The sequence below is a fragment of the Artemia sp. Qi Xiang Cuo genome, chromosome 8, assembly GCF_049724085.1.
Source record: "Artemia sp. Qi Xiang Cuo chromosome 8, ASM4972408v1, whole genome shotgun sequence".
In the NCBI taxonomy this organism is placed as follows: domain Eukaryota; kingdom Metazoa; phylum Arthropoda; class Branchiopoda; order Anostraca; family Artemiidae; genus Artemia; species Artemia sp. Qi Xiang Cuo.
In genome coordinates this window covers 35,264,584-35,278,392 of record NC_142801.1, presented here as the reverse complement: position 1 = coordinate 35,278,392, position 13,809 = coordinate 35,264,584, and the positions used below count along the sequence as shown (strand labels likewise).

General features: G+C 32.7%; 1 protein-coding gene across 10 annotated transcripts in view; it reads left to right on the top strand.

The window, feature by feature from the left end:
* nAChRalpha6 (nicotinic acetylcholine receptor alpha6) overlaps positions 1 to 13,809 on the top strand; it is a 308,906-nt gene that overhangs the window by 235,019 nt on the left and 60,078 nt on the right. For 4 of the 10 annotated variants that reach the window (XM_089093391.1, XM_089093386.1, XM_089093387.1 and 1 more), the window contains one exon: positions 849 to 935. The exons of 2 other annotated variants lie outside the window; for them this stretch is intronic. In XM_089093391.1, coding sequence (XP_088949517.1) covers positions 849 to 935 — 87 coding nt within the window. Of the gene's footprint in view, positions 1 to 848; positions 936 to 3,764; positions 3,849 to 8,910; positions 8,998 to 13,809 lie in introns of all 10 variants that reach the window. 4 more of the 10 variants (XM_089093388.1, XM_089093389.1, XM_089093390.1 and 1 more) reach the window with 2 other exon arrangements.

Below are 13,809 nucleotides of genomic sequence, written 5' to 3'. Positions count from 1 at the left end.
ATAGGCTATTTTATGACAATTTTTCATCGAATATTTACTAATTTAGCAGCCTGTAACTAACTAAAAATTTGACTAATTAGGTGAGATTAATGTTCTATTTAGGGATAATTATTGGATAATTAGAAATGCATTTAAAGTTTGATAAATCCAGATCCAAATCATATACTAAAAATTTATTTTGCTTTCCAGAAAAATTTTTCATCGAATATTTACTAATTTACTTTTCTAATTTAGCAGCCTGTAACTAACTAAAAATTTTACTAATTAGGTGAGATTAATGTTCTATTTAGGGATAATTATTGGATAATTAGAAATGCATTTAAAGTTTGATAAATCCAGATCCAAATCATATACTAAAAATTTATTTTGCTTTTCAGAAAAAATAAATAACCGAAAGTTTGAAGGTTTTATTTTTGTTATTTTTTATTAACAGGAACTTAGTTGTAGACAAGAGTGGAAAGGCACTCCAAAACCAGAATAAAACTTATCATATTAAAGTTTAATTTTTGTAACTATAACTTATAAGTGTATTGCTCAAAAGTCAAATTTTTGATTTATTAGCTAAACTTGACATATGACACTATTTGCTTAATTTATAAGTGAAATGAAACTTTTTTTGACTCTTTGTTTCCACAAGTTTCTTTTTCTTGGTATGTTAGACTTGGTTTGTGAATTTGTTATGATTTTCAAGTTATAAGAAAATACTGCAATTTTTTCGAACGTATTACATGAGCTATTTTTTTACAGTTTCAGGTATTGTCAGATGCACTCCTTACTTAAAAATGTGGGCATCAATGACAAATACAGTTTTAGGTATTTTAATGTCTCTAATACCCATCCGATTTCAGGAGTAACAATTTTACTTTCGTTGACTGTTTTTCTCAATATGGTTGCGGAAACCATGCCAGCGACCTCCGATGCTGTGCCGTTATTAGGTAATTCTGAGATTTAACCAAACGAAAGAAGAGGGGTGCCGACATTCTGCTTTAACAAAGAAACACAATGGTGTCGATACAAACATGCAAACAAGAAGAATGAAACCTGTCATAGTCTCGCCTCAATTTGCCTACCATTGCTGTCTTCCATTATGTCTTCCTTAAAACAGCCTTTGTTAGTTTTTTCTCTTGGAATTTATCGAGCACGAACTCCTGTTGCCTTTAAATTTTTAATTTTAAACCAACATTAGCCGAAATAAAGAAAAACCTGTTAAATAAGATTATTTAAAAGTAATATATAGCCCTACTATTTGGTGGAAGAAACTCAATAAAAAAAAAGTGTAGATCAACAAAAGTTCATATTGTCCCATTTTACGGTTGAGTTTGAAATTTGTAGTAAGGATTCAAGCATAAGGATTAGATGCATAAATACAAAAGATAATAAACTATTGAAAAAAATGAGAGTCGGTAGTCAGCCAGTGATATTCAGTAGTGATGTCATATTCATGACCACATTTCAAGAGCACAAACAACATCATTTTCACCCAAGGAGTGGTCATATCATTTTTAGCATCAATGACGCGGGCAAAATTACAAAAAACATAGCTAAGTTTAAAATAGCAAGTGTAATGAGTCCATTTAGAAAAGACGTTTCAAGCAGTTTCATAGTGACTAGAGGACAACATGTCAACAGCGCAAATTAAAAATTGCCCAAAATGATCAAACTAGACCATCAAAATAGTCATGATCAAGAGGACGAACCGAGGAATCTATTTTCACAATGGGTGAAAATTAACAATCTAGACCATCAAATGTGGCAAGACGAATCTGAGCAGCTAAGGCAAAGTGTATTGAAAAAATATCTAAAGTAATGATAAACAAAAATGAAGAACAAATAAATATACAGTTAGAATACTTTCGGCAACGACAATTTCAACGAGCCAAAAAAAATAATGAAGAAAAAAGATATATGTGGTTACAATACATGCGACAATGAGGATCAGAATGAATCAAAAGTGAAAGTGAAGAACACAAATAAGTTCAGTTAGAAGATGTGCGACAACGAGAATCACAACGAGTCAAAAATGAAAGTCATGAGCCAAGAAATGTTCAGCTAGAAGATATGCGACAGCGAGAATCACAAAGACTTAAAAACCAAAGTGAAGAACAAAGAAATATGTGATTACACGATAACTGGCAGCGATAATTACAACGAGGCGAAAACAAAAGTGAAGAACACAAAAAATATGCGGTTACAAGACACGCGGCAGGAGGGCCAGAACGAATCGAAAATCAAAGTGAAGAACAGAGAAACATGCGGTTAGAAGACATGCGTAACTTATTTAAAGCGAAAAAAAATTCCAAAAAATAGCTAAAGAGAAAAAAAGCCTAGAATCAAGAACCAAATATATTTTAGAGTTTGCTATTATAAAGGTGAAACAAACTGACAAATACCAAAAATTCTATTTAGAAAACCGGTGATAATGCAGGGTATAGCCGAGGTGATCTTGGCTATACTCTAGAAATATGACTTTTACCTTTCACATAAAAAAAATAATAAAGTGAAACTTATTCGGAGCATCAAATATCACACAACAAAGACACAATTCATTTTTACGCATAATTACTTGTCTTTATCACCCAATTTATCTCTAACATATTTCTGAAATTCTGTTCTCTCTCCCCATCTAAACTAATTTCTAAAGTTCCATCCTTTCCTAGTTCGTCTTTAGTTTTTTAAAGATGGCCGATATAAAAATAAGAATAGTTGGAAATTTAATTTTTCTAATTTTAACGAAAAGCAATTTCACTACCATAAATGGAATCCCAATCAAATAAGAAAATTATTGTCATATCACTGTATCACCAATTCCTAGCAACAAAATCCAACTAAAAGCATTAATTCGCCCAATTTTTTCCCTGCCATTTTCTCTGTCTCCTTCCCTCTGTCACTCATTCGCTTCTTGATTCTGAAACACTACTTTGTTCAATCCACAAGAAATCTCTTATTCAAATATAGTATATTATCCTCAGTATTGGCATACTTTCTAAATGAAAATTTAGAAATCGAACAGCTGCCTACGCTAAAATACAAAATTTTTCAAGCTAAAAAGGTTCGAGGTTCATTTTCAGCTAAGACATTTTTGCCAGTTTTTAAAATATTCAAACATTTTTTAGGGTAATAAATTACCTAAATGAAAATTTAGAAATCGAACAGCTGCCTACGCTAAAATACAAAATTTTTCAAGCTAAAAAGGTTCGAGGTTCATTTTCAGCTAAGACATTTTTGCCAGTTTTTAAAATATTCAAACATTTTTTAGGGTAATAAATGTTGGTTACAACTAGTTTGGGGAAAGCTTGGTATATTTAGTTTTATTCCGTTTTTCCTCGTAACCACGAAATTTCTTGTCTTGTTTTTCTTAGACATTCCGACACTTCTCGACCTTTTCGACAGTTTTCTTTTTTTTTCAAATTAATTTTAAGACAGGGACACGGAGTTCGGCTCACAAATATGAAATAGGTTTGACACTTTTGAAGCGTGTTTGTTCAGGCATAATAAATTTGCGCAAATTTAATGTTAATTAAATATATCATATAACAGCACGTAATGCAACAATGAAGCATAGAGTGATAATGCTAAACTCTGCTTTAAAATGTTTTTGAACGAAGTCTTTTTTTTTTTGTCTCTGCTAAGATGCATGTAAAACTGCTAACTTTACAAAAATTTTGAAACTGATTTTGCATGATGTAACACAATGGATGCATCTTGGCCTGAGATTGCATGTTTATAACAGGTTAAAACCTCTTATGCGTTTGCGTCTTTTCTAGGCGTTACTGTTCTTCTATCTTTGACGTTTTTCCTGAACACTGTTTCATCCACTATGCCTCCTTCTTCTGCAAATCCATTAATAGGTAAAAACTTAACTTAAAAACACCATTTGACACCCTAATCCGTTGTAGTTGCTTGTTAAACATAGCACAATAAATATAAGTTAGCTGCAGTTTAAAGAGAAAGGGTTTCAAATTTTATCAAAGTCTTCTCTTTTCAAATCTTCTCTTTTATCTTGTTTAACCGAGATTGTTCCGATTATGCCACTGGGCCTAGATGCTATCCATTAGAGGCACGATTTGGGAGAGGGGGCAATCACCCCTTTGATTTATTTTCCTTGATTTATTTCAAAATTTAATTTGAAAATATTGGATTAATGATGATATGGACTAACAATCACACAACAAGGCATAATCAAATTTCATCAAGATAGCGATTCTTATTTAATTTTATACTCTAAAATGGGAACATAGCATATTAGGCTTTCTAATATATGGATTCAACAGCGAGAAAAACATATTTCATCCAATGATTGACACACCAAAAAATTTTATACTTTATGATTTGGCTACTTAAGAACTTTTTTTTCAAAAGTTGGAATTACTAAACAATAATTACAAATTGAAGTTTTAAGCTCCATTCCAGTGAATTTGACCAAAAATATATATCTTGAAAATTGCATAATATATTTATTTTTAATGCAAACTTTTAAGCAATTGTAAGGCCAAAAAAAAAATATTAAAATGACTTTTCCATAGTTTCACCCTCATCAGTTCACACCACTATTATCTGACATTCTGTATGGAGTAGGACTGTAAAGTAGAAGCGGAGTCTCCACCCGGTGCCAAATAAACATTTATGCTTGACGGCGATTTTCATTTAATAAATTCTATGGGACAGATTGAACAATAATATACAATTTGCCTAAAGTATGATTTAATTCGTGTAAAACAGCTCAAACGTTTACCCTCATTTAACCCTTAACTTCACCTTTTGTGTGTGTGTTTTTTTTTTGTCATTCGGATTTTATTCTTATTCCTGAGCTACTGTAAAAATCGATCATCTTCCTGGTCAATACAGAATGGCTACAACTTGAAAATCAAACAGTTCGTGGTAACGAACTATAAGTAAAGAGCGACCCGGCTCAATAGTAAACAAAAATCTAAAAAACGGAATTTTGATACCAATAGATACATCAAAAGGATCAAATTTTCAAGCTGATTTTAAATATACAAGTTTCATCAAGTTTAGTCGTACCCATCAAAATTTACCAGCCTTAGAAAATTTGCCTTATTTTCTAAAACAGGGGAAAACACCCCCAAAATGCATAGAATTATAATGCAAATCACACCATCAGATTCAGCGTAGCAGAGAACCCCATTGTAGATGTTTTAAACTCCTTTCTGCAAAAATGTAGAATTTTGAATTTTTTTGCCAGAAGATTTTTTTGCCAGATCATACGTTGTTTTTTTTTTTTTGTTTTTTTTTTTTTATATTCTTTGGGTTTTTTTCCCCAGCAGTAATCTTATCGATCCAATGGTCCTATGATATCAGAATAAGACTCATTCGAACGGAGATTAAAAGTTCTAGTGCCTTTTTAGTGACAAAAAATTGAAGGGCCCCCTCCCACGCTCATTTTTTCCCTAAAATCACCGGATCAAAATTTTTAGATAACTAATTTGTTCCGCATAGGCAACAAATCTAACAACTATGTCCTTAGGTGTAAAATGACCCCCCAAAGTCCCCGGGGGAAGGGCTACGAGTTATGAGCATCACCCGTTGTTTATACATAGTATTGGTTATTGGAAGTATATAGACGTTTCCAGGGGGGATTTTTGGGGTAGGGGGATTGGGGATGGGGTTTACGTAGGAAGATCTTTCCTTGCAGTAATTTTTCAAGGGGAAGTGAATTTTCCATGACGGGGGCATTGGATTTCCCAGCATTATTTAAAAAACGATTAGAAATTAAATTAAAAAAAAAGTTTTTTCATTTGAAAGTAAGGAGCAATATTAAAACTTAAAACAAACAGAAATTATTACGTATATGAGGGGGCTCACCACATCGTCAATACCTCGCTTGCTACGCTAAAATTTCTTTAGTACTTTCAAAAGAGCTATTTATTCTAATTAAACAGCATTTGTAAATCAGGGGTCATTATTAAAGAATCGGAACAACATTCGAACTTCAGCGTAAAGAGCGAGGCATTAACGAGGGGGTGAACCCCCTCATATACGTAATAATTTATGTTCATTTTAATCTTTAATGTTACTCCTTGCTTTCAGTTGAAGAAACTTGTTTTTTTTAAATTTAATTGAAAATATAAGACAACCTGTTTGGAGAACCTACACTTTCTTCAAAAAGTGTCACGGCATTGCTGCTACACAAAGAGGGGAAAACAGTTGGAGAAAGGAGGAGAAAGGAAGAGAGAGAATTATAGGAAGGACCGAGTGTAAAATAGACTTGGGTTAGCATGTAGGTGAAACCTATATATAATATTCCTCCGAATAGGATAAAAAGGGTTCTTTATTTGTTGTTTATATATATATATATATATATATATATATATATATATATATATATATATATATATATATATATATATATATATATATATATATATATATATATATATATATATATTATATATATATATATATATATATATATATATATATATATATATATATATATATATATATATATATATATATATATATATATATATATATATATATACTATGTCCGTTTTAGAGAGTCTGCAGTTTCCCCAATTATAATCCATGGTTATAAAATACTTCAGAGTACCCGTAATTGTTTCATCCTTGCTTTCGCCTTTGTTTTATCAAACAGTCCGTGGTAACGAACTGTATGTAAGGAGCGACCCGGCTCAATAGTAACCAAAACTCTAAAAACCATAATTTTTATACCAAGAGATACATCAGTAGAATCAATTTTTTATGCTGATTTTAAATATAGAACTTTCATTAAGTTTAGTTATACCCATCAAAAGCTACGCGCCTGAGAAAATTTGCCTTATTTTCGAAAAAAGGGGGAAATAACCCCTAGACGTCAAAGAACATTAATGAAAATCACACCATCAGATTCAGCGTATTAGAAAATCATACTGTAGAAGTGTCAAGCTTATATCTGTAAAAATGTGGAATTTTGTATTTTTTGCCAGAAGAAAGATCATGGGTACGTGTTTTTTTTTTTTTTTTTTTTTTTTCTCAGGGGTGATCGTATCGATCAATTAGTCCTAGTTTATTGTGAGAGGGCTCATCTGAACTGAAATTAAAAGTTCTAGTGCCCTTTTTAAGTGACCAAAAAAAAAATTGGAGGGAAACTTGGCCCCTCCCATGCTCATTTTTTTCCCGAAGTCACCCAATCAAAATTTTAAGATAGCCATTTTGGTTCCGCATTGTCGAAAATCTAATAAATATGTCTTTGAGGATGACTCAGTCCCCCACAGTTCCCGGGGGAAGGGTTGCAAGTTATGAACTTTGCCCATTGTTTACATATTGTATTGGTAAATGGGAAGTAGACAGACGTTTCAGGAGGGATTTTTTTCTGGTGGGGGGAGGGGGGGTCGGGGGAGGATCTTTACACGGAGGTTGTTTCCGTGGCGGAAGGGACATTCTTATGAAGGGGTGCCGGATTTTCCAGCATTATTTAAAAAACCATCAGAAATTAAATTTTAAAAAATAAGTTTTTTTCAACTGAAAGTAAGGAGCAACATTAAAACTTTAAAAAAAGAAATTATTACGTATATGAAGGGGTTCGGCCGCTAGTCAATACCTCGCCCTTTACGCTAAAGTTTTTTTTTAGTACTTTCAAAAGAGCTATCCATTCTAATTAACCGGCTTTTGTGATTCAGGGGTTTGTGATTTAAAAAAAATCGAACTTAAGCGCAAAGCACTAGTTATTGACTAGCGGTAAACTCCCTAATATACATAATAAAAACATACAAATATAGAAGTTCGTTACGTAAGTTAATTCGTAAGTTACGTCATAACAAAATTTCGAGAAAGCCATTTAGCCAAAACAATAAAATTAATATGCAAATTTCATTATAATTATTCATGTACGGTGAGCCTAATTAAAGCTTCATTAACTCAAAAGCGTTCAGAAATTAAATAAAAAAAACAAGTCTTTTTTTTTAACTGAAAGTAAGGAGCGACATTAAAACTTAAAACGAACAGAAATTATTCCGTATATGAAAGGGACTGTCCCCTCCTCAACGCCTCGCTCTTTACGTTAAAGTTTGATTTTGTCACACAACTTTATTTTTTTTTAACAATAAAAAACTTTACCGTAAAGAGTGAGGCGTTAAGGAGGGGACAGCCCCTTTCATATGCGAAATAATTTCTGTTCATTTTAAGTTTTAATGTCGCTCCTTGCTTTCAGTTAAAAGAACTCGTTTTTTTATTTAATTGTAGAAGAGCTCGGAAAAATGAATCATAATATCAGTTTTATTTATGATAAACAAATAAATTGAGGAGCTTGACCCAAAGATGTGGTAAGTTCTTCAGGGGCTTGAAATTTATAAAATAGCGTAAAACATCGAATTTTTATAAGATTAGTGGATCTTTTACTTCTGTACAAAGAAAACTATTAAAATACAACATACAAGATCTAAAAATAGAAATTATCCAGTAAAACGTCTACGAACCCTATTTTCACGAGCCTGCAAGCATTTTTGCGCAAAATATCATTAAAATTGCCGCTTACTATTTTTTGTATATTTGTCAAACCTTCCTTTATTTTGAGAGTGATGTTATTTGAAACAATATCTTTAAACTGCGGTGGTGCTTCTTTTTTTTGCATGGCATGCAGTCATTTTTACCACATTGCTACCTTTTACTGCTACCTGCTTTTACTTACGAGAAAAGATGCATTCAGTTCTCTCGAAACTTTTGAATACGGTGTAAGTCAAAAACTTTGTTACTTGGATTTGAATGTGCATTCTCTGTTGTATACTGTGAATGTCAAACCCCATCTAATTCATCCTAGCTATTGCATGAGTATAGGTTGAGCTGGAATGAAAAAAACAATCGGCAAAGAAAGCATATTATTTTTATAAGTAGTTCATTGAGTGAATATGGTAAAGTGATTAGTGAAAAATATCGACAATTTATGTTTTACAGGCGTGACAATACTTCTGTCGCTGACTGTATTTCACAACATTGTAGCTGAAACGCTACCCCGAGTGTCTGATGCTCTTCCTGTTCTAGGTAGTTTATAATTCCTTTTGATGAAGGTGTTGCTATAGAAGAAGAAGAGAAAGTTCAGCGTTAATATTTGCTTTGTTAGAAAGATAAGTTCTGTGCTTAAGCCCATTTGAAAATTATGGTAACTGTTCCAATTTTTTAAATTACTTCACTAATAACAATTAAGTTAATTATTAATATTCACGTAATACTTACCGAAATTGAGTATGCTTGTAAATTATACACGGCTTTATATCTATTTAATTTATGTCCCAAAGTTATCTGCGAGGCATCGTTTTTGTCAAATGTAAAACGAGCATTGGCTTGATAAAATCGACACCTATCATCTAAAAACGGTTTTTGACACATTGTGATTCTTGAAAGACAAAATGAGTTGACATTATCAAAATTAAATATTTTACTTCGTTTCGTTTCTTTTCTTTTTTTTACTTCAGCCGCAATATTCTTTATGGTCTCTAAAAGATATTATCGAGAATGGTCGAGAATTTAAATGCCCTTCAAATTAAGCAATTTATAAGATTTAGCTTTCTCTCTTCTCCTATGAAAAATAGTCGGCCCTTTTTTATATTTACTTGTTGAACCTCTTGCCCGGAAAAAATCAATAGAGATGGAATATTTATCCTAGAAACATTTTGTCTTTTGTCTTCAAAGATGGGCTTTTATAGACTGGCGATCTTATTACAGGTGTGACAATACTTCTATCTCTAACTGTGTTCTCCCTTATGCTCTGCGATGTGCTTCCGGAGATTTCCGACGCCATTCCACTATTAGGTTAGAACCATATAAGACATATAAATCAGACATTTTTCATTCTGTTCTCTCTCTTAAACCCTGCATGATAAACTTTTCTACTAGCAATAAATTGAAAATCTTTGTGATTTATTGCAGCACAATTTCTTACTGCTACTTCCAAGCTAGACTCATCTAAATAAAAAAATTTCAAAAGGTCCAATGGCTACATTATTTGGGCAGCAATGCTGCAATCTGCTCTTATTGATAAGGTGTGCCGTCCATGGAAAAATATAACTCAAAGTAATAAATCTCGCAGTTCTTGTTCAAGCTGCAACCGACATTAAAACTTTGAATGACGAGAGATTTTTTGTTGTGTTTTTTTACTTACTTCTTTATTGCTGAAGAATGGGCAAATCTATGTAAAAACTCATTTGACAGACAATTGTAGCAACATTCCGAGACAGCAAAAATTAGCTTTTTAGAATGTTTAGCATTGAAAACTATAATACTTTAAGTATTCTATAAATGGCAAATGTCCTCTTATGAAAACATGTTAGGATAATGATAAGTTTTAGTTTTAATGTATGCACGTCAATTCGCAAAAATGTCTTGATTTTTTCAAAATCACAAAGGTGGTAACTGTATTGTTTTATCCACTTTTTTTAAATTGGAATGCCCAAAAAAGTAATTTTAAATGGAAATACCAAAAGAAAAGTATTTTTAACATCTAGGGGGAGGGGCAAAAATCTAATGGGATTTAATCTAATGGGATGCCTGTTAAAATGTATTGAAAAATTTTACAAAAACCAGCTAATGATGTTTTAAAGTTGCATAAAATATAAAACCTAAACTATTCTAGGTTCATTCAAAGTTACCTATATCCAACTCATTTAAACTTTTTAACGTAACTTGTGACACAGGGCACACCGTACACCACTAATCTCTCGCCTAGTTCTTTTTCTAAGCGTAGATATGGTGGTCTTTCGTATGAACACCGTCAAAAGTCGGCTTTAAAAGGATAAATCTCTATTGAAGACAATTTTAAATACAGCACTGGTCATAGCTGTTTCTTAAGCTTGTAGCCATAGAGCCCCTCCCCTCAAGTAATCAGAAGGATTTGTGACTCTAGCTGTTTGGTCAATTTAACAAATGGTGGTGCAAGACGAGTGGGTTCCAAAGAAGGAGGATGAGGAACGAATTTATTTATAGAAGAAACTCCGAGACACCGCGTCGACCCTTTTCGTGAGAAGTAGCAGTTGCTCTTCAGCAATGCTATTGCTGAAGACTAGCAACAATTTGGATCGTATGAAGTGAAACCAATAGTTTTTTTTAGTCCCAGAACCAAGTGGGCAGCTATCTTCTGCAGCAGTCTGATGTGGAACTTGCATATAGGGGTAATCAAGCTAGGCGAAAGAACCCTTGGGAGAAAAGAGGGTTGGATAGTAAGCTCAACTATAAGATTAGTTCCTATTAGGTCAAACTCCTCAAACTTCTTCCCTTTTTCTTGAGTTGTTTGAGCTGCAGATCAGGTTTGTAAGGGAGGGGGGCTATGGTGCAATTATAGAGTGATGAATTAATTTTTTGACAGTTCAGGCATTCGCCCAATATTTACTAGGCCGAGCGGCAGCCAGTTTCTCTCAAACGGCATCACAGTTTCTGCTTTTGCGTAGAAAAATGGAATCATGTCTTTAACTATACTAGGAAACTAAGAATACCGTCTGTTAATTAACTAAAATGGGACCAACCTTTTACACTAGGCTATGGTATTTGGTAAAAACTAATAAGATCGATTTTGAGCTCAGCAGTTGATAGAATTGAATTTATTCTTCAAAACTTATGCTTAAAAATTTTTAAACATTGGATATATCAGCTGTTTTAAAAGTCTTTTTTAGGAAAAATGTATTGTCGGGTAAATATAGCCATTGGGTCTCAGAAAAGAAAATTAATACCTAGATAAAGATTTGACATTTTCGTTTTGTTCATAAAGCACAACAATTTTTAAAGAAAATTGCAACTTTCAAATAAGACTGCGAGCTGGACAAGCACACCGATGTTTTGTGAAAAAGTTGTAACCTAATAAACGGGATATTGTTTTAACTACATATATATATATATTTTTGGTAAGGGTCTTAAAAGTGGAAATAGCTGTTCGAAAAATGATTTTTTTTTTTAGCAAAAAGAGCAAAAACTCCCGCAGTTCTATGATAAATATATATATATATATATATATATATATATATATATATATATATATATATATATATATATATATATATATATATATATATATATATATATATATATATATATATATATATATATATATATATATATATATATATATATATATATATATATATATATATATATATATATATATATATATATATATATATATATATATATATATATATATATATATATATTATCAACTTATATATATATATATATATATATATATAAGTAGAGTAGTACCTACCATTTCTATAGAAGCACTAGGAAATACCATGTTATTCTATAGAAGCTCTACACCTTTTCAAAGAGAGTCAGTACTCCCTCACACAGTTTGACGTAGACATTTTTTTTTTTTTAAGTTGGCAAGGTATAATATGGTCAAACATGTTTTGGGAGTATGCACGAAATTATGTAACTCAACCAGACTGGGTTTTTTTTTGTTATTGATAAGAATTTCATAAGAATGTACGTCGTGAGTTCACGTGCACATTTTTTTTTTTAAGCTAGCATGATATAATGTGGTCCAACATGTTTTGAGAGTATGCAGTTTGTTATTAAAAAATTGGATGCTACAATCAGAATTGTTTGATTGACATTTAAAAAGGGGTAATGAGATTTGCGAATTGGAGTGTAGGATTTGCGAATTTGATACTATTAAGGATTGACTTGAAATAAAAAAAATTTAACAAGAAATGGCTGAAGAGTGTTTTGGGGGAGATGGGATGATTGTGTACTGTATAATACACAAGGGATGTTTGGACAGTGTTGTCAATTTAAAATAGTTTAATGCTATACTATACGAAGAAGTTGACTTTGTGTATCTCTTTGGACTCTGTGTCTGTTTGTGGTGTTTGAGTCTTTTTGGTCTGTATGTGTCTCTTTGGGCTATGTGTGTCTCTTTGGGCTGTTTGAGTCTTTTTGGACTGTGTATGTCTCTTTCGGATGTTTGTGTCTCTTTGGACTGTTTGTGTTTCTTTGGGCTATGTGTGTCTCTTTGGGCTGTTTGAGTCATTTTGGTCTGCGTGTGTTTCTTTGGGCAGTTTGTGTCTCTTAGGGCCGTATGTGTCCCTTTGGGCTATGTGAGTCTCTTTGGGTTTTTTGAATCTTTTTGGTCTGTATGTGTCAGTATGGGCATGTTTCGTCTCTTTTGGCTGGTGTGTGTCTATTTGGGTTTTGTGTGTCTCTTCGGGCTTTTCGAGTCTTTTTGGTTTGTTTGTGTCTCTTTGGGTTGTTTGAATCTTTTTGGTCTGTGTTTGTCTCTTTGGGCTGTTTGTGTCTCTTTGGACTGTTTGCGTTTCTTTGGGCTATGTGTGTCTCTTTGAGTCTTTATGGTCTGTTTGTGCCTCTTTGGGCTGTTTGAGTCTTTTTGGTCTGTGTTTGTCTCTTTGGGCTGTTTGTGTCTCTATGGGCTGTTTATGTTTCTTTGGGCTATGTGTGTCTCTTTGTGGTGTTTGAGTCATTTTGATCTGTGTTTGTTTCTTTAGCCTGTGTGTGTCTCTTTGGGCTGTGTGTGTCTCTTTAGGCTGTGTGTGTCTTTAGGCAGTTTGAATCTTTTTGGTCTGTGTGTGTCTCTTTTGGCTGTTTGTGTCGTTTTGGGCTTTGTGTGTCTCTGTTGGATGTGTGCGTCTCTTTGGGCTGTATGTGTCTCTTTGGGCTGTATGTGTATCTTTGAGCTTTGTGTGTCTCTTGGTGCTGTATTTGTATATTTTCGGTGTATGCGTGTCTCTTTGGAGTAGGTGTCTGTTTGGACTCTTTTTGGTACGTCTGTCCCTCCTTGGTTTATGTGGCTCTCTTTAGATTATGCGTGTCTTTTTGGACTGTGTATGTTTCTTTGGACTGTTTGTGTCT